The 22435-nt window shown below is 36.1% G+C and overlaps 2 protein-coding genes across 6 annotated transcripts in view; both read left to right on the top strand.

The window, feature by feature from the left end:
- The window catches only part of LOC136250891 (uncharacterized), a 113232-nt gene extending 105385 nt beyond the window's left edge, over window positions 1-7847 (top strand). For all 5 annotated transcript variants that reach the window (XM_066043231.1, XM_066043229.1, XM_066043230.1 and 2 more), the window contains 8 exons: window positions 1534-1637; window positions 3772-4085; window positions 5918-6199; window positions 6255-6408; window positions 6472-6564; window positions 6615-6728; window positions 6781-6866; window positions 7554-7847. In XM_066043231.1, the coding sequence (XP_065899303.1) occupies window positions 1534-1637; window positions 3772-4085; window positions 5918-6199; window positions 6255-6408; window positions 6472-6564; window positions 6615-6728; window positions 6781-6866; window positions 7554-7749 (1343 nt within the window). In that variant the 3' untranslated portion in view covers window positions 7750-7847. The remainder of the gene's footprint in view (window positions 1-1533; window positions 1638-3771; window positions 4086-5917; window positions 6200-6254; window positions 6409-6471; window positions 6565-6614; window positions 6729-6780; window positions 6867-7553) is intronic.
- A 1031-nt stretch (window positions 7848-8878) lies between these two features.
- The window catches only part of LOC136248494 (complement receptor type 2-like), a gene marked incomplete at its 3' end in the record, with an annotated part of 43380 nt that continues 29823 nt past the window's right edge, over window positions 8879-22435 (top strand). The window contains exon 1 of the mRNA XM_066040271.1: window positions 8879-9055. The remainder of the gene's footprint in view (window positions 9056-22435) is intronic.

The raw sequence follows: 22435 nt of genomic DNA, 5'->3' as shown, positions 1-22435 counted from the left end.
ACTGTGTTAAATATGTATGCATGCATAAGAAGTTATGTTTTTTTTTTCAGTTTAATATTCTGTAAATTTATACACATAAACATGTATGTACCTATTGCCACGTTGAAAAAACCTAAGCTATGATCCTCACATATTTCTGGAAGGTGTGTATACAAAGTCACCTTGTGTATGAGCAGTGCTATTTGTACAATATTAATTAATGTGATATGAAACAAATACACAAACTCTACTCAGTTTGTGCTCACATGATCCCTTGTTTTCTTTTAACACAAGGCAATCTGCTACAATGTGTGGTAGCATTGTGTAAGTCCTTTGTATGCCAGATTCATTTATCAAGAAATGCTATAATTTGAAACATACTTATGTTATTAGTTACTGGAAACATTTTGGTAGGAACACAGTAGCGGATTTAGGATTTTTAAAAGGGGATTTCTGAAAGTTGGTACAAGGCACCTGATGACGTTTCTCCAGAAAATTTTGAGATTTTAGGAGCTCTGAGAGTGGCTTTTAGTTAGTAATTACAATAAATGCAATGCTTTAAACTGTAGCTAACTATAGGGCAAAGATGGTGAATAAGCTGTAGTTGCTCTATTAGAGTAGTTACTTGACTGCTCTATTAGAGTATCTCGATCGTTTTTAATGTAGTGGGAGATGAAAAGTGTAGTGTTGCTGAGCGTTTAATAGCTATAAATGGTATTAGTTAAGTGCAACTGCATGCAGGCTACTGAAATACAGTGGTATATAGTTGTTTGCTATGGCAAATTGTCAGTACAACAATGTTTATGTATTTAGATTGCACTCAGGGGAGTTAATTTTAAAAGGGGGTTTCTATCAAAACCCATCTAGATCCATCACTGGAACATTCAGTAATTATATTTAAAACCTGAAAACTTAGTACAAAGCCATTGGAATGTTCACCTACTACTTGTTATCAATTTGGTGGAAGTTGATGAAAACATGAACAGTGAAAAGTGGTACGTAGCAATCAAGGGTCCATGCATAGCAGGTTCTCATTTATGAACCCTTATTTTTATGAATCATAAATAGGAAAACTTCACCATCAATTAGCTGTCATCTTTGGCTGTATATTGCTGAAATTTAAGATTTTAAAACAATGATCAATCAATTGACAGGTCATCAGGGTGTGGCCTTTATTTTATTGCATTTCAGTACAGTGGACATCTAAGGAGCTTTGTAATGCCAGCATGGACTCTATGTTGACATCTTTGTTGTTACATAGCTTGGTCTTTGATCCAACTGTTAATGTCCTTAGTTAGCTAGAAGGTGCAAACATGTAGTGACTCTCTCTTTATGTTCATGCGCGAGAATTCAGTTTTCCTTTGAGATTTTTTGCTTCTGATACAGTGTTTTTTTTTCTTGTCAAGAACACCAGACCATAATACAAACAATGAAAGCATATTAAGATGGATGTTTTCAATGTCAAATTTCTTGATTGTAGTGTATACGAATATATTAAGACCTACATGTGAATTATTGACATACGAATGATTGTGTGAATGTTTCATTTTATAGATGCTAATGTTTCAAATTCAAAACCTTCAGGCATTCCTGGTAGTACTGCTTCATTTGACAATGTAATGTATCAAGCACCTGCGGTGACATCAGAGTCAACTAAGGTACAGTAACACTTGAAGGAATTCATGGAACAGTAAATGTGGAATATATTGTTTAAACAAATCATACAGATTATTTTTATCACTAGTTGTATAGTTAGAGGCAAATAATGGGTTTAATGTAGAGAAGTTACAAGGGCTTCATCGAACCTTTGTTTTAGGAGGAATCTGTTTAAGCCCATATTTTTGGCTTTTATTAATAGTGGAACCCGAGTTAACGGTAATCTGAACTAAGTAGTCACCTTTGTATACCAGCCATTATCAGAAGGCCCCATGCAGATATTAAATGTATGCATTTTGGGGTCTGCATTAAGTGGTTGCCTGTCTAACATGTACACCAGCCAACCAATCACTGTGTACATAACTCATATAGTAGTCACAGCCTTATAAGGAACAGTTAGTGGCTTATTCAGTTTTTTTTTTTTTTGGCTACATGATCAGGTTGATTGACACCATTTCAATTGATGTGAAACTATTACACTTACTGTCTTTCAATGTAAAACAATCGCCAGTGGAAAAGGCATTTATTTTACCTGTTTCTCCCCCAGGAACTATACGTATCTCTAGAAATATTATTTAGTTTTAAGTCATTTATTGAGTCCCACTTTTATGTTCCACACTTATATCATTCTAAGTATCTGACTCCCTGCTTCACAAGCTTTCTTGCAGGTCCTTAATACATTTAGAACAGTGATTAATAAATATGTGGAACTGATCCTTAAATGTTTTCCACTCAATGATCTTGAATGGAGAAGTCATTGATGCACTCAGTATAATTACATATGTATAGCAGGGGCGGATCCAGGAGCTGGCTAGGGGAGGGGCACAAATAGGGTAAGTTGTAGGTGGTTGCATGCATGGGGAGAACCATATTCTCTATAGTTCAGTGCTGCTTTTTTAAAGCAGCAAATAATCACCTCTTAGTGGTGTCTCACTGTTGGTATTTGCCATTTTGGCCTTTTCAGATGGTTGTGGAGTCTTAAAACTGTTTAAAAGGCTCTGAATGTCTTAAATAACAGCAACACGATAATTATTTTTAGAGGAGCTTAGTACGCACGAAGGTGCTGGGTGACTATTTTACAGTTAGTTTGACTTTGGTTCGCTTTGGTCTCAGGTGAATTTGTAATAAATGCTAGTAAAATGTGCATATTTTCATAAGTTTTAAACTGATCTCGGTTGGCCTGACTTAAAATTTACTAGCTGTTTTAATCAGAAGCATGGCTGGCTCCTCCACAAGGTGGAGAGGGGGGGGGGGCATTTGCCCCAAATGCCCCATCCTGGATCCGCCATTGTATAGCTATATTACCATTACTGTTGTGTATTAATCTAAGGTTCTGTTCAAAATGAAGTATCATTCATTTGTAAACAGTTTGTGAAAGATGTACTTGATTGCTCAATCATGTTTCTTGTTTGACCTTTTATTGCAAGCATTCCTACTTTATTTTTATAATTTCTAAATACGTAGCTACTTTTAGCTATGTATGATACACGTATGTGACTGTTCTATTAGAATATTGTACATGACTGTTGCATTAGGGTGGTTGCTTTATTAAAGGTTGATCTTGAACTGATCCTCTGATAGAGATATTCCACACGATAGATTATGACTCTAGTAAAACAGATAATTATATCAAAAACAGTGCAGCTATCTTAAGCACTTCAATAAATTTTGTGATATCTATTATGTGCATGTATGAAGGTGTTGTTATCAACCTCAGTAAGGCTTCTTACATAAAGAAAACAACACAATGGCCAGAATTGGAGATAAAAGATACATATAAGCAAGTCACAAAATTGGATATTGTTTGGAACACATGTAACATGTCAGTTTGCTAATGTCACGTAAATGGAGCTTATATGTACAATAAATTGTTTAGGCTTCAGCTATATTACTGTGGTCAGGCAGGCAGGCATTGTGGCTGGCAGGTAGAGTAATAGTTAGGTTTTGGTAATATTAATATTGATGGGGGTTTTCCTTAGACTTGATGTTATGACCCATCTGTGAAGATGCCTTTCATAGTGTATTTAATGGCAATGTTTTAAAGGTGCCATTTTTTCCTTTGTTGTAGATCATATAGAGCTACTATATTGTCTGGTGATAACTTGTACACATTTTTTATTGTCAATACTTATGCAGTTGGACTATGAAAACAAAGAAGTAATAGTAGCACATCTGGAATCAATGTTAAACACAGCATTATCAGATACAGATACTGATGGAACGTATGAACTCCTAAACAGATGTGATGCATCTACATCATCAATAGAAGTGTACAAGATAGCGCCTGATGAACTAAGCAAGTCCATGGAGATGGAACAACAGATTTATGATACACCATGTAAAAAGGTGGATTGTGGTCCAGTGTACTGTCAACCTTCTGATGATGAAAAGAAGATATATGAGGAGTTTGAGGGGAAAAGATTCCGCAAACTGTTTCACAAAGAAATTAAGTTAGTATACTCATGCATTTGTGCTTATTGAAATTTCTACTTTGCTTCTCATCAAGATACATGGTGTTGTGTCATGTTTTAAAGGAAGCTGGTGTGCCACATCAGTGTATTATTAACAGGAAGGACAGTAGCAAAATTTAAGCATAATATTATGTAGATGTGTTCTACCAAATCAACTTTTGCAGTGAACTTCTTCACGTTTAGTTGTCATATACTAAATTTGAGCAAATTACATTTTCAGCTTGGGTTTCTGTATATATAAAATTTTATCTAGTGATAGTCACTCATCAGTTGTGTCTTACAGTATTTTAAAATAGTTTGTAAACTTGTGGTAATTACTTCAACATACAGTATGATAGTACTGTATATTAGGGATCATGGAGGTTTGGGCTTTTTGGCCAAAAGTATCATCCTAAAACCAGCCTCATAACACCTTCATGGTTTTTTGGCAATATCGGTTAGGTATAACCAATGTGCATTCAGTAGTATTACCAGAAACGCTTCCAAAAAGCTGCTACGAAATTTTAAATTTGTTTATTTAATAGAATTTTCTACTGACTGACTGCCTGACTGACTGATGCCTCAGATAAGCATAACTTGATCACGGCTAAGGTTACAGGCTTGATATTTTTACCATTCAATGTCACTTCAGCCTGACTGGTGCATTTTGGCATACTGCAGTACGTACAATGCATGCTTCATGGATTTACCTGTGTCCTCCTTTGTGTCCCATTTATCTTTGCTGATAGCACAACGTGTCGATTCATGGTAGCGCTGCATGATGGCTTCCCTACGTTTGACGGAAATCATCTGTTGTGACTAAAGGTCCTTCTCCTAGTGTTTCTTTGTTTGTAATGCTGTATAATGGGCTGAACATACGTAGCTGAAGATGAAGCATAAAGGCTACTTCACTATTTCAGTAACTGATAGTTGGGGTGTGTGTACAGACAAAAACAATAAGCCTGGCACTATTCTTTCCATTCTGCTGCAATATGCGTGGGTTCACCAGTCATAATAATATTACAAAAAATAAACAAACAGGTATAAGGAATTTTATGTTTGATCAGGAATCATTGAAATAAAATGTAGTGAAACAAGGGAGGTTGCCTACACCTGTAGTGGACATTTAATCTCTAATTTAGTCGTGGGGTGTGGATTAAACATCGACTAGTATATCTTCCTATGATCCCCAATTGAATTTAATTTTCCTCATGTATATCATGTGTGCATATGCAGTGTTGGGAATAATGCAGTACTAAAGTAACGCATTATGTAATAGCTATTAAGTTTTAGGCTTCTCAGTAATATAATGTACTATTCATAGTATGGTAATGTTACTTTTGAAAAAGCTGTTAATTAGAAAACTAGTATTATTGTGTAACAAAGATAGGTACCTACGTACAGTAATATTGTATACATAACCCCAGTAGCATGTTACATCCAATAACTATAATCATGGCTATAATCATAGCTAGGTCCAACCATTTATAGGTGTGGCTATATAATAAACTGTAGAGCTGAGCTAAAGGTAAAGAAAGTTGCCCAGCTACAGTCAAAAAGAAAATACTGCCTTGTGGGTTGCCGATCTCATGAAGTTGGATTGGATGTTTGGAAGTATGGGGCTTTATTTGCTGTAACTGGCTATAGTTGGTTATAGCAAAAGGAACTTATTATTTCATTTGGAGTAATTTAGAATTACATTGCTACAGAAGTAAAATGTAATATGTAATATTTACAATGACTAAGTAACTTGTCCACCACTGTGCATATAGTAAATGATAGCACCAGCAAACTAAGGTGCTGCACAAAGATATTTTGTCTTTAAAATATAGAATCTGTGAAGAACTAGGCACTGGAGAATTTGGAGCAGTTTCTCGTGCCATTTGGAAGCTTACCAAACAAAAGAAAGTAGAAGTTGCTGTGAAGACATTAAATGCAAATGTTAGTACTAAGGATAGAGTACGATTCCTCCAGGAGGCTGCCATAATGTGCCAGTTTGATCATGAGAATGTGGTCAAGCTTCATGGTGTAGTGACAGATGAACCTGTCATGATTGTACTGGAGTATGTGCCCAATGGAGATCTAAGAAGTGTATTACTGCAACTGAAACAATCGTTAGTAAACACACACTTCAAAATTTTATCACATGCTATGTCTTAATGTATGTAGGAGTGAGGCCACTGCTCATGTAAAGATACCATTACTCCTGCTGAAGTTTTGCAAGGAGATTGCAGCAGGAATGGCTTACCTTAATGGTAAACAGTTTATTCACAGAGACTTGGCAGCAAGAAATATTCTTGTTTCTCAAACTTTTTCATGCAAGGTATACAGTAAGCTAGCTAAATTGTGTTGCTAAAAGAATACACACAAAATCTCCACATTAAAGATTGCTGATTTTGGAATGTCTCGTAATTTACTTGATGAAAACTACTACATCACATCAGGAGGGAAGATACCAGTAAAATGGACAGCTCCTGAGGTAGTAGTTCATGTGATCTAAAAGCATGTTTACTTGTTTTTACAATTCAGGCATTAAATTATAGGAAATATTCAGTCCAGAGTGATGTGTGGAGTTATGGATGTGTCCTGTATGAAATATGGGGTTTGGGATGTAAACCATTTGAATGGTTGGAGAATCTTGAAGTAAGAATGTGCTATTCATTTTTTCACAAATAACATTAAATTAATGCTGTAGGCACTGCAGAAAGTTGATGCTGGATACAGGCTCCCACCACCTCCTGGTTGTCCCAGAGCTATATACCGAGTGATGATTAGGTGTTGGTATGTGTTTGTTTGTATGTGACCAAATTTTTGAAGATTGTTGATCTTTGCAACACACCATTGAAGTTGATTCTTTTACCATTATTGGATGACTGCTCCAATACACTACACATTTACACCACAGCTGTGCCATTTATTTGCTCAGGCTGCTTTATGAGTGGATTTCTAGAGATGTGTGCCAGCCACTGGCACCTTGGAATGTCACTGGCCAGCTGGTTACAGAGACATGGACACCCTTGGACAGTTGCCAATTTTTCTACATGTATTTCTTTCACTTTGAGTGGCATTGGTGATCTTAAGAGTTCTATATATTAAGGCTGGAGACTCCATATTACCTGCCCAGCCTTTTTCTGTCAATATATCATTTGCTCACCCCACACTTCTGCCACCACACATGGTCTTGTGTTACAGACACCATGGTGAAAAAAAGTTGCTCCGCTATATCAGGAAAAGTGACTGTGGTTAGCTGCATCCATGCTGAAAATTTCAAACTCATAGCTTTGGCTTTCCCTCGCCATACTGGATTGAAATGTTAAAGTCATGTATCTTACATGCTACATTCACGTGTGATCGACAGTTTTATGGTTTTACAGCAAAAGCTTTTTTATTCTTTCTCTATGCAGCTCTATCAATGCATGCATGCATGATTTAGATGCTGCATGTTGCTGTTTTTTGTTTTCTACACAGGGACCCCGAACCAAAATCAAGACCCCAATTTCAGCAAATCACACAGCTACTGGCTAGTAATCATAGCTACTTGTTGGGCTGGTCTGATGAGGATAGGGAGATTGCTGGTGAAGATGCTGCAAAGCTAGGAGCTTCCTTGGAGTCTGCCAACAATCTTTATTATGACCTGCAAACAACATACAGACACAATGTATAAGTATACACCCCGCTGCAAACACATGTACATGTAGGTAGGCTCTGTGTACTAATTAGTTATATGCCATATGGATAATATGAACAATTACTTTCACAATATGAACTGCATGATAAACTAGTGAATGTATTTCTTATACTTCTGGTAGTTGAAAGGTTAAGCATCAGCAGCAAACTATGTCAGAACTATAATTAAGTTCTTTAGTCTTTGTCAAGTTGATTGTGAGGTCAGAACACCATGCAGACAGCATGTATTTTCTACCCCATGAATATAGCTACAGCTCTGTAAATGTTTTGGTCTATACATGTGGGTAAGTAGAATTCTAGGAAAATGGGATGGGAACAACCAGCGGATAATGCCTGATAAAGGTCATCATGTCATTGTCCAACATGGCCAATGCTTTTATATTATAATCCAAGTTTAAGCACTTAATTGCAGTACCTAGCTCAAGCACTGCTAAGTGCCAAGAAACACTGTTGGAATGAACCACCCACACTCCTGATGTGAACAGAAAAGTCACCCAGAATTATTGCAGGGAGAGCAACCAAAGTTTACACTTGTGGCAAGGATGTACGTGATAAGAACAATAGTTATTGTTACAACTATAAAGGTTTGAATTGAAAATTGAAAATGGGCCAAAAGGTGCAATTGATCTTGAATTGAAAATGGACCAAAAGGTGCAATTGACTATCTCTCCAGGGCCATGAGTGATGCAAAGATTAGATGCTACACAACCGAATATCTGATGTTTTAATGCAATGGCTATACTCTTTGTAACTTGTAAATAATAGTCAATAAATAAAAGAAAATCTTCACATCAAACTGTGGGTTATGAATTGAATAATTCTTTGAATTAAAGCTGGGTAATAAGTATGAGTTTATTTATTATTGCTTTACAGTTTACACCAAATTGTAGGGAGTACTGACTTCTCGCTTTGCAGCCATGCAAGATTACAGAATTAATTATAAAAAAGAAAGTTGGCAGTAGGCCTAGCTAGATACCGGCTACGGGCTAACTAATTGCGACTCGGCACTTGTAGCGTAGTCTCGAGCCCAAACCATATTTATTATGGCATAATTATAGTTATTTCCTTGGTGGTGGCGCTTATCAATTAGAGATTATAGGCTTTAATCGAGTGGCGCCGCCCTCGAGGAAATAGGTGTGGGCACGAAACTATGTGCTTTGATCGTTTAGTTGACCCAGATTGATTCGGTCAGTATTTACGAGAACAGTGGGAAGGTGAAAGAACAAACAAAAGAAGTTCAAACTAGATAGGACATTCACTGGGGCTGAGAACTAAAACTGAAGGTATGCCGGGTCAGGTTAATAATAATCGTCATAGCTAAGTTATTTGTGATAGTATGAATATCACTTATAGTATCTAGGGTCGAGTAGTGTGTGTGAGATGTACCAATGCCTTGAATACAGTGTCAGTGTATCTCTGTTCCCGTATTTCAAGAAATGTAATTTTCGCGAATTTCTCTTTTTCACAATTTTATTTCCGCGAATATCACTATTCATATGCCCCTAAATTTTTAAGGAATCCATTGCATTTGTACATTCAGATCCCCTGCCTGCATTGCTATGTTTCACCACCTAAATTTGGTCATTAGGCCAGGCAAACTTGATTACTTGCTTCTCATCCAGATTTCCATGCATTGTTAAAGCCAAATCAAGCTGTCTGTTATTGCTAAAGCCTTTTAAGAACTATTACTTACATTTTTACCACTGTTTCTGAGGTGCAAACTAGTGACATTTGCTATGCTGTAAAATGATAGCCAGTATTTTTAGCATCATTAGTTAAGGTAATTTAATGATTAATTTTAGATTGAGATACTCTAATAAAGCATTCAGTTAACTTAATTAATTAAGTAATTAATTAATTGCTTTACAGCATACATACAACAAGATATGTACAGTATAATCACTAGTAGTCATTAAAATCTAGTGTATGCTGAAGGTCTACTGGCATCCAGTGCCAGTGGCCTGGAATAAGTAGTTATATAAGATTAGTTACAGTTACTCATATTATATAAAACTCATTAAAGCAAGGGTTACAGGTAATCAAAGTCGAGGTTTGGGGGACTTATTACAGTTACTACAGGGACAGACAAAAGAAAAAGTGCACGTGTTGTCAGGGTCAAAATTCTGTTCTAAACGATTCCAAGGAAAGTTTGTAAGTTTGATAGTAGGTGTGTTAAGATTGTGTAATTTATTATCGGTAAAACATTCCATATATGAGGGAGTCTGCTGAAATAGAAGTTGCTACTGCAAATATTGGTATTTCTTACGTGTAGAACTGAGCGATAGTACAACTATCATAATCACGATTGATAGTTAGTTTTATATTACGATAGTGATAGTATCACAATAGTTACTAGCAGTTATTAAAGACACTCAGCTTCATGTAAACAACACATGAATACTCCAATTACATACACACCACATATCTGCTTTTCTAACACTCCACTAAAAATTGTTATGTGTCAGTATTACAGTTGTTATCTGTGGCTATCTTTGTTGTCCACATTCAAGCTACTTGTATTTTACAATTTTCTGAACTTCAACACTATCATGTTTGCTTTTGTTATCCAGGTTTTTGACTAAGCACAGATATGGATAAGTAATCATGATAGCATGATAGTGTACTATCAAGATCATGATTGTTAATAGCTATCACGATAATCGATTGATTGCCACTATCGCTCAGCTATACTTACGTATTGCAGTTTATAGCTGTGTGTTTCCTGAAGTGAATTTAACGTAGTCAATGATATTTAATGTATTGGTAGGGGCTTTTATTTTAGGCTTTTGATAAAAGCATTATGTCACAGATGTCCAAAACGTACATTGAAGGCAAAATTTTGATTGAGATTTATAGTTGCTGGTATAGTCATTCAATATGTACTTCGTTGCATGACACTGAAGCTGAAGCTGTTCTAGTTGTCTGATATCTCTTAATAGGTATGGTTTTCATAGTGTAAAGTAAAACATTAATTGAGTGATATATATAGATGTATCTAGTTATGTTTGTTGAAAAAGGACATTGTAATAAGCCTAACTTTTGATAAGCCTTTGATAGTATGTGTTGGTGGTGGGGTTCCCAGTCTAAATCTGATGAAATAATGATACCCAGATCTCTATGAGTAGAAACTTTGGATGTAACATTGTTGCCTGTAGAGTAGGATGTTTGCAGATGGGTTTTAAAGGACATGAATAAAATTTTAGAAAGATTGAACAGTAGATCAGAGTTGATATTCCATCCATCTAGATTATCTGATTTATCTCCATCCTTTTGTAGATCTAGACTGTCATTTATATCAGTTATAGTCTTGAAGCACTTTGTGTTGCCTGCAAATAGTAGTAATATTGAAGTCAATACATGGTCTGGTAGATTGTTAATGTAAACGAGAAACAACAGAAGGCCCAAAATGCTGCCCTGGGGAATCCCTGATAAGACTGGTAGGAAATCAGAAAATTGATTATATATCTTTACGCACTGTTGATAGTGTAGGAGGTAGAATTTAAACTGAAGCCATACATTGTCAGATATACCAAGTTTTAGCAATAGTTGATTATGAGGCACACTGACTGATTTAATAATAAAACAGTCAGGTGCATGTAAGATTGTAATGAATAATCAATAATGAGCTGCCTGCCCACTTTGGTTTAGACTAACTTTCTAATCTGAAACATAAAATTAACAATGAGTGGCGTAAAAACTGCTTGTACAATAAATAGCAAAGACTTGCACCATAGATAATGCTTACACTTGTGATGACACAGGCTAGTAACGGTTGTCATGTTTTGGGTCAAATTTTTATTGTGCACATTTCGCAGCACAAAGGCCGTAACATTTGGTCACTAAATGCTGGTTCTTCAACATTGACTTAGTGAATTGAGTTGGTGGCTAATAAGCTCTAACTTTGTCCTTCACTTGTAGAATATTGTCACTGGTGACTGGAAATTTATAAATTTATTTCAAAAATTTGTAAATTTCAAATGACTGTTTGATGGCTTGTTTCGATATAGCTGCAACCACTTGTATTGTTGTGTGCAATTATTGCTGGGATCTTTATTGGGGGCATATAAAATAATATGGAAACATAACTCACTGGTATTACAACAATTGTGCCAGAACCACTGCAAGAGTTAGGAGAGGTTTGGTTCTTTCAGCATTGCAGGCACTGATGATAACACTGCAGGCAAATGCCGGCAATGCTCAACACAAAGAGACTAAAAATGATGGCTATGTATACCACACTTCATCTAAACATCTCTAATGTGCCGTATTGTAATAAATGAAGATGTACCTTTGCTGCCAGGTTTGTTTCCAAGATTTGCTAAACTTAGTAAAATACAAACATGCAGCAAACTGTTTATCAATCTCAAGTGTTGTCGCAGGCCACAGAGGCTAGTTGCAGGCTACCACAAACTCTAGTTTGTGCTTTTGAAATCAGACAAGCAGTTTGTAGTTACAAAGAAGCCATTTGACCACTAATAAACTAGCTAGGTACTGAATCCTTCTATAGGTGATTGAGCTCAGTTTGTGAGCCAGAAGGTTTGTCACAGCCTGGCTAGGTTTGAAACCACATGACTTGTGAACACATGGTACTGTCTCAAGTATAGTAAAGGAGAGGGAAACTGTTCAAAACTGGAAGAGGCCTTTCTACTAGCAAACCATTCAACCCTTTTCCCCTATCCAGTAAGACCACTTTGCTTGCTGCTTTGACAGAACTAGAAATGTATTTAGAAATGTGGAAATTTGCATACAAATTTTGAAACTTCATTGATTGTTAGAGTGAAGGATCTCTAGCAGCCTTGCCTCTTTGCGGTTTCCAACGAGATGTGTGCTATTTATTCAACAAAGATAAATGCGCTTTACCATAGTCAGTTTGTGTTTGAAATACAATGATATCAAAGAGGTGAACATGTGTTCACTATCAATGGTTTTGTATTGGAACATGTTTTATATTGTAAACTTGTTTACGCGCCTGAATCATTTATACTAAATGTATGTGGACTTATTCTTGTCTGTATCACCGCGTTTTTTTGATAACAATTCTGATGTTTATAAGACCTACTAAATGTTTGGACAGCTGGCTCATGTAACAAACATTATTAACAAAATACGAGGGCACAAACTGACTATACAAGCCATTACAAAATAGTGAGAAGATGCTTTACCGCATTGTCCCCAAACATGGCCAACATGCAGCTGCAGTTACTTACTGAAATGCGTCACTGTGCAAGCCTTTTATACTCAGAGTGTAAGAGTGGTCTGGATATGCATGCATAGTTTTAATTATCATATCAGTTTTATCCCTATTGCTGGTCTGTAGATATCCAATGAAGATGAGCTACCTACTCTAATATAATAACAATGCAGTAGCTAGTTATAGGTGTATTTTGGATGGCATTTTGCCAGGGTGGATGTACGCAATCTTTACTGTGCACACTGGTTTTATGTGAATAGCTTCATAACTTCATTGGTTGTTAAAAATTAATGGTGATGTCATTTTGTGTTACTTATTTCCTTTATTTAACTACAGAAGGGTAAGCTATAGGGACAAAAGCTCAAGATAAAAAAAAAACTATAATTATGTGCAGATGTGTTATAAGCACGTTGTGGTTACAGTTGTATATGAAAATAAAATAATCCTCTAGTATCATGAAGGTTTCAATCTTCCCATTGACCAGAAACATGTCTTAACAGTATTGGTTAGATACACGCAAGCACAAAAGTGCCTTCAGTAAACTTGAAACACTTCCTATAAAATAAGGAATTTTTTTACTACTAACCTTCAGCCAAGACATCACTCAATAATGGCTAACGCTACAGGCTTGATTTTTTTACTGCTAGATGTCAGCTGCAGCTCAGCCCAACAAGTGCCCAAAAGTGCCTTTTGGCACACTACGTACATCCAATGCACATATCATTTCCTTTGTGTCCCATTTCTTTTCACTGACAGTGACACTGAGGTGTTGTTTCACGGTTGCATACCAATGGTTTGTGTTGAAAATCATCAATAATAATTAAAGCTTTTGTACCATGCCATTGAAGTAAGAATATTGGTTTTAGGCTAGCTTTGCTTGTTGTTCGGAGAGTCTGTGTGTAACATGCAATGAAATCCATGCAAACGGCTACATTGCTTATTAGTAAGTAGTAGATGGGTGCGTGTCATACAATTACAACTTCATCTTTCATTTCCTAGATGTGGTATTTTAGAAGCTCATTAATGATGTTAATAAACAAGTGTAAAGAAAAATTAAAAGTTTTACAAGTTACATAAATGTTGTATGATAGTACTGTATATTAGGAATTTCTGCTGACTGATTGAGTGATTGACTGATTGACTGACTGACTGATTGACTGACTGACTGATTGACTGACTGACTGATTGACTGACTGACTGACTGATGCCTTTAGACCACTAATGGCTAAGGCTACGGGCTTGAGTTTTGTACCATTAACTATTGTTTCAACCCGACAGGTGCCTTTTGGCATACACAGTACATAAAATGCTCGCATTATGATTTTACTATTATGCTCCTTTGTGTTCTACTTGTTTTTTTTTGTCAGCCCAAGGTGTCAATGCACACTTCCCTGTGGCATACTATCTTTAAAATGTTAATCATCCATATTTTCCATAGTTACTGGATTGATTGCAAACTAGCCAAACTAATCCTACCAGTTCGTTCTACCACTACGAATAGATTACTTACTGATAGTCGATCACTGAAAACTGAAGCAATTTGGGTGCTCAAGAGAATCACTTAGAGCAAGACAACCAGGAAGTACAATAAAATACTTAAAGCACTGCCTAGTATACTTGTGTGTACAAAGAATACAGCATTCGGGGGTTTCTTGATGCAAATGCAGCACTTGGCTTTGCCTCGTGCTGTATTAGCCTCTCAGCATGCCCCCTCATGCTGCATTTTATGTACACACACATAGCGATGCTTTAACTATAACTTATTGTACATGCTGAAATAGTTATGTGTATATGTATGTAGTAGTTGATGTATGTTATCAGCAGTGTTGGGAGTAACGCGCTACTTATGTAACGCGTTACGTAATATTATTACTTTTGTGGTAACAAAGTAATATAACGAAATACGCTATAAAAACAGGTAATATAATTCAAGTTACTTTACTTACAAATGTAACGCGTTACCTAAGTAATATAGTTACTGTAACGAATCTAATATTACGTAATATTATTACTGAAAGTAACGAAGTTACTAATCTCGTTAGTAACCCACTGAGTAACGCCTAGCCACAACGAAGTAATGAAGCCTACTAAATGAGGCTTATTCACCAGCTACTTACTTATATCAAGACTTGCACATTGTCCAACAAACGCAATCGTGTCACGTGATAAGGTGTAAGTTTCACACGTGACAGCTTAAGGCTATGGACACAAAGTAATATAATATGTAATATTATTACAGTTACTTTATATTATGGGTAATATGTAACTGTAACTAAATAGTTCAGCTGCAAGTAATATGTAATATGTAACTAGTTACTTTTAAAAAGTAACTTGCCCAACACTGGTTATCAGTAAGGTCAGAGTCAGCAGTACAGTCATAATAATCCTAGCTGGACTAGTTGGAGTGGGGGAAAACTTTTTTCAGATTATTAATTGCTTCTATTCGACTAGGACTTCAAACCACAAACAGGTTTACTACTGAACAGTTCTCTACAGATTCACATTTCTCTTAATTTATTGGGCATTAAGATGGTAGCACTTTAGAGAAAGACGGTACCATAAACAAAATTTATCATCCTTTAGACATAACAATGCCTCTTTTATGTGTTTATCAAATATTTCAGGGGCATTTGATGCACCAAAGGAAACCAGAAATGATATAAATTGTATTTTTGATTTATTTGTTTTACAGCACAAGTGCTATAGGACACCTGGTCCTACAGCCTGTTTAAAGTTGTTAGATATGTTTATTATCAAGTAACAAATCTAATTCAGTAAAAATGTTAGCTCAATAAGATGTACATTAGACAAATTGCAAATTTACTATAGGGCGTATTCATGTGATGTCACAGATGCAGCATTTATTTAGACATGTGCGGCATTTATTTGAGACATGTGGATAAAGCCCCAATGGTGCAATAGAAAATAATTGCGTTATTGTTCTTTCTAACAGACCTTGTACAGGAGCAGCTATTTCGTGACTATGTGGTAACCACCTATGAATGGGTAACAACATACTATATAGAAACATGAACTTGTAGCTGGTCTACTCCCTGATGTAGCAGTGGAACGCTTCATCTTGTGCAGCGACTTGGTAGGCTCCATGGTCATTTTTTTTCAGAAACCATACTATTTTCGCTCATATCCTTGTAATACTTTATTCTCCATTGATAGGTGACTACCAAACTGCAATTAAGTGGCTGTTCAGTACTAGTGATGGGCGATATTGGTAATTTGCTATATGATCATTGTCATGAACAAATATCATGATTATCACAATTATTGTCAACTTAATTCTTGTGATGAAAAGCATTAAACACATCATGAATTGTTAATTGAATGGTTAAATTACATTGAAAATTTGCAAATATATCTCTGATTTCCACGATTATTACGCGATAATTGCTGATTTCGATTATCACTAGTCAATGAAAAGTACACGATGTCGATTATTGCCAATAAAATAATCACGATTATCACGATTATTGAATAATTGCCCATCCCTATTCAGTACATTTGTGATGGTGAGAAGACGCGTGGAAGAATTGTTCCATTTTGCCCCATAGTTTGTTGGCACCAGAGGTAGAGAGAAAACCAATTCGTGGCAGTATGGGCAATGGTCTATTAATGGATAAAGACATACTAGAAGCACAATGGAGTAACTGGTCTGCTCTTTGAAATATTCACCACAGTACCTGTCATATCGTAACATGTGTCAAGGTGAACAGATGGCGCATTCTATTGCGATATCAGAAAGTAGACCAGCTACGAGGTTGTACTTCTAGTATGCTATTACCCATCCATTAGTGATTACCTCATAACCATGAATTGGTTGCTGCTGTACCAGGTCTGGTGGAAAGAATGAAAATGTGATATTTTTGTATTATAGCGTACCACATGCATTTTAAGCGCCTCATTTGTAATTTCTTTAGTGAATGTGCTCTATATTGCAATGTGTGGTATTATATGCTTTGCTTTTTTTGAACTACTAATAAATAGATAATACATAAAAAGTAACAAAGCTAGGCAACATATAAGTCAGGCTAAACTGTGTCATCTATTTTTGAATCTCTTGGATTTAAAGCCTTTTAGGTTGACACAAATCTTTTCCAGCACAAATCCATTTCCAAATCTTTACCATGAATATTTTAAAGACAGTAAATGTGACCAGATTTTACAAAGCTGATCCAAATCACACATCAGGCAAAATCAAACTAACACCACCAGTGGATAGCTACACTACCATACAGTACTTTTATTGGTTTTATGCATAGACATTAGTCAAATTAGTTTTAATTTAAGAGCTATCTTTTCTGTTTGATGTGGCAAACTCAAATGGCAATTTCTGGCCTTGGTAAGGACCTGATTTGATGAGAATCCATGGTGCACTGGTGGATTGCCAGTTACAAATAGCCAATATGTCTTCTGTGCTGATTCTCACCATGCACCTCCACCCCTTTGTGAGCACTCATGACACCACTGCTGAGTACTGCACTCATCAGATTTTCTGTCTTGCTTGGCAGAAAAGTATAAACAGCTACAGGTGCTGGGAATGCACTGAAACATAATGAATCTCTGGTGTACATTTAATATTGGTGCTTTCAATATCTAGTCACAAATATTGAAGTACTACATTTTATGTAACACACATAAATTACTGCAACACTATAGCAAAATCTTTGATCTTTACACATTTTTAATGGGTAATACATAGGCTAAAATCATTACCATATTAGTGAGATTTAGTTGCGAGGAATTTAATTTAGCAATTCATCACAAACACCAAAGAAAAAAATTGTGTAAATTTTCACGATGTTATAAATGTTCATCATGCGACTAAATTAAAATCATGTGAGCTGCCTTGTGTCAATTGAAGACAGCCCATTCTCAATTACATATGATGAAAGAAGGATCTGTAACTGAACCCTTACGGTGAACTTTTGGCGTCTATTCCTTGATGTGCAATCACCACAGTTAATTGTAAAGTCGAACTTACAATTTTCAGAAGTGCAAGCAAAAATATCTTCTTGAAATTTTGCTTGTGCTTCTGTTTTATGTGTACAATAACAAACCACAAGCACAGATGGGAAAATTCACATGGCAACTGAAGCAGCTAGAAAATTTTCTGCCAAGAGAATTAATGAGAGGGATAAAGAATGACTACATACATAAGTTTCTGAGCAAAAGAGGAAGTGAAAAATAGGAGAGGATAACTGAAAGAAAAGAACACCTATTTTGCTGGGTAAAACCCTTGTCCTAGCAGTTCAAGAATATATATATTTGAAAGTGAGAGAAGTTGGATTCCCTTTAAACACAGAAGTGACTGTTGCAGCCAAGCACATAGTTCAGGCAATGGAAGCTAGTAGGTTGGCTAAAATTGTGGACTGGCAACCTTATCAGTATCATGGGCCAAGTCTCTATAAAAGAGAATGTATTTCAGGAAGGGAAGGGGGGCAAGAAAGAGTGGGGGTGGCTCCAGAATACCTAGAGATTGTCATTTATTTCTGAGTTGGTAGAAGCAGTAGGAATGAATGATATCCCAAGTGAGTTGATATTTAACTGGAACCAAGCCTGGTTGCCAGTGCTTTATGGACTTGGGGCAAAAAGTGTATTGATATTGCAGACTTCAAAGACAAGGGACAGATTACAACAGTCATGTGTGGAAGCTTCATGGGTGAGATGTTGTAGTCTATGGAGGTACCACTGCCAGGTGTCACCCACCATTTGAGTTCCCTGCAGACTAGCTTATTACAAACAGCCCTAATCGAGGAGGCATGTTGCAACACATAAGAGAAGTAATTGTCTCTTTTGTAGATCATGTTCGTCAAGACATGCAGCTAGATGATGACTATCCAGCACTAGCTATCTTTGATAATTTTAAGGGTCACTAGCTATCTTTGATAATTTCAAGGGTCAGATGACTGAACAACTGACAAATTAAAGGAGTTGGATACATTTTGTACTTAACCATTAAATTGCACAGGATACCTACAGCCCATGGATTTTTCTGTAAACAAAGCTGTTAAATTGTTTTACAAGCGCAATTTAGTGAGTGGTACTCTGACAAGCTTTCTGAGAAATTCATTAATGGAGGTGGTGATCCTGTGGTCATATCTACAACCAGGATGAAATGCATAGGTTCTCGAAGCTATTTGAACACTTGTAGGCTAACCCGCAGATCGCTGTGAACTTTAAGCTTGCAGGGATTCTACCCGCAGACTATGTTCATTTATTTATGTGTAGTTTTTGTGAGCTATGCCACATGTTCATTTCTATAGCTTATTGCAGTAGCAAGTGTATCATTACATGCATGTCATTGCATATGTGTTATTGTATGTGTGATGTTGCATTTGTGTTGGCATGTATGATTTCTGCTTTTAGCAGTATGAGTATGATCTGTTCACTTACACACACAATACTATGAATTACATCATTAGGACATTAATGTTTGATTCTGCTTGCAGGCATCCCCAGCTGTTTGCTTGTGTTATGCTACATCTAGTATAGCGGCGTAGCCCCCAAAATTGGCAATAATTATTGTGCACTTTTTCATAAAGCCATGAAACTTTCCACATAAATAGTACTCCTCGTGACATGTAATTTTAGATATAGTGCCATTGCTGATTTGACCTTTGGTGACTCTTACGGCCATTTTTGTACAAAAAAATTGCTCAATTTTGTCTTTAACTTCCTAGGCAGTATATAACTTGTTAAAACATGGTACCAAACAAAAGATCTTGCTGATAGAAACAACTTGGTTTTTGTTTGAAGTCAATAGGTGATTTCATTACAAAGTTATGATTATTTTTACTAGCTGTAAAATTTGATGAATTTATGCATAATAATCTGCCCACAGGTAATTCATACCTTGAGGGCAGGTAAATTTATCAAATTTTGCAGCTAGTAAAAATGATCATAACTTTGTAATGAAATCACCTATTGACTTCAAATAAAAACCAGGTTGTTTTTTATCAGCATGATATTTTGTTTGGTACCATGTTTTAACAAGTTAATTACTGCCTCAGGGAGTTAAAGACAAAAATGATCAATTTTCTGTACAAAAATGGCCGTAAAAGTCACCAAAGGTCAACTCAGCGATGGCACTATATCTAAAATTACATGTCATGAGGAGTACTATTTATGTGGAAAGTTTCATGGCTTTATGAAAAAGTGCACAATTTTTGGTTGTGTAATCCTACCAGGCAATGTAGTCTCATGGTATTTTGACAATTGCTTCATATATGACACATTCACTGCAGTTTATGCTCCAATATAAATATATCATTTCTTCTGTTTCTAGCTACCGATATACAGCATGTGTATGGCCAGCAACCGTGTTTCAGGGTCAGACAAGCAACTTGACTTTCTGCTCTTTTGTTGCTGATTATCTGTCACTATTGGTGGCCTTTACAATACATTTTCTTACCACAATATATGTTTGAGCTACTTTGAGCTACTTAATTATCATTTTATTCCACGTAAAATCACATGCTGTTGCAACAAGCACAATTTATGACTGTTATATGTTCCTAATGTGCATAATTTCACCATGTAAACAGCACCAACCAAGCAAAGAGTAACAGAGTAAACAGCATCAACCATCGAGTTTAAAGCAACCCTTGACAAGCACAACAAAGATAACTTATTTTTATACTGAACCGTATAGCTAGATTGTAAAATCTTAGAATCAGGACTTAGGGGTGTGTATTAACATTATGTACCGCTCTTTTCTATTACTAAGGCTTAAAATTACAGGTATTTTCCCATTGGATGTACGTGTTCTTCCCATTCCATGTGTGTGTGCACGTGCGTGTGCACGTGTGTGTGTGGCGTGCATGTGAATGTGCAATACCAGTATTGCTATCATGGGGTGATAGGAAACTGAGGAGGAAATTTGGGAGAATGAAGTGCTAATTATCTGTTCATGGCAAAACCAAATCAATCACGCTAAATTTAACTTATGGGTCATTCCGTGTCAAATCAACAAGGAATTTAGGGTCACCTCTCGGATTTTGACGAAACTTGGTGTGTTTGTAGTACCTATGGTGCTTATCACTCATGCAAATTTTTAGCTCCATACATTCCATAGTTTCTGATTTATGACCACAAATATTTTGAATATTTCATGAAAATTTGGTCCATCTCTTGTTACAAAATCAATTGCAACCTTGCACTGTGTAAATATTCGTAAACACAATTTTCAGTGATGGAAGACTGTTGATTGACCTTTCCAGTGATCCCTAAATTATGGGATATCTACTTAATTATGGTTCAAAAGTACTTCATTGAAAACTTTAATTCCTTATATTTTGAAAAATGCTGCTTGAAATTTTTCAAATTCTTTTGTGAATAATGATTGGGTCATAGTCTATGTTTGATAAAATTTTTGTGGTGGGACCACAATGGGCTCAAGAGATATAATGAATTATGTTGTGGTATGCAGTGGAATTTGCCGTCTATTATTGCTGTATTGGAGTGTACACCTCCAATAACTACTCGCAACAAGGCCATGCCAAGTTTGTCTTACAGAGTGAAGGTGTCTAGGTGCATTGCAACCTGTATTAATGACCACCTGTATTGAAAGGCCATCTATGTGCTGCAGTTAAGTTATACTTCATTAATGTATAGCACCAAAGCATCAACCCTTTCTAGCAAATCCAAAAATGGTCCTTATTAGACAGGTTGACTATAAATTACTGATTTGACCACCATGTGTCCATGAACATCATGTAAATGTACTATCTCTTCACAAATACCTTCTTTATTAAGTTGAATACCACTGTAGTAGACTTAGCCATATTTAAGTTGCGTATGTGGCTACATAGATACATACAACAGAACTCCTCAGAAGGGATACCTGGATATCTTGAGAACCAGGACACCTGTTTATACACTGTACTCCCACTCTAGTGGTGCACATACATTTAGACCAAGATACGTCTGTGGCTTCTGTAATATGAGCATTTTATTATGGTCCTAGCAATGGAGGGGTTTTACCATACATGCATTAATTGTACCTCAATATGTGAAATTAATTACTACATTACTTTACATTCATGACCACTTTGAAGATCAAGTCATAAACTCATGCACATACTCACATAGGACATGCTGACCACATACTCAACATCTGCCTGTACTGATCTTCAAAGCGTCAACCCAAAATACTTTGAAAAACCATTTTAGTAATTACAGTACTATAAATCACATATTGAGGTGCAAGCAAGTGTTAATAATATAAAAACTCTTGGTACAAGTAATACATCTACTGTATATAGTGTAACTCTTCTATTCCCTGGACCATTGATGAAGTGTTCATTTTTGAGAAACCACAGACTTGTCTTGGGCCCAAAATGTACGTACAATTATAAAGTAAGATCATGAGGCTATTAAGGTGCCCAGGTATCCTTTTTGAGGAGGTCTATTGTACCTATGCAGCCATGTACGTAACTTGAATAGTGTAGAGTGGGGA

This window comes from Dysidea avara, chromosome 3 (assembly GCF_963678975.1).
Source record: "Dysidea avara chromosome 3, odDysAvar1.4, whole genome shotgun sequence".
NCBI classification, from domain to species: Eukaryota; Metazoa; Porifera; class Demospongiae; order Dictyoceratida; family Dysideidae; genus Dysidea; species Dysidea avara.
Note: the sequence above shows the minus strand (reverse complement) of the source record. Positions and strands in the feature narration are given on the sequence as shown.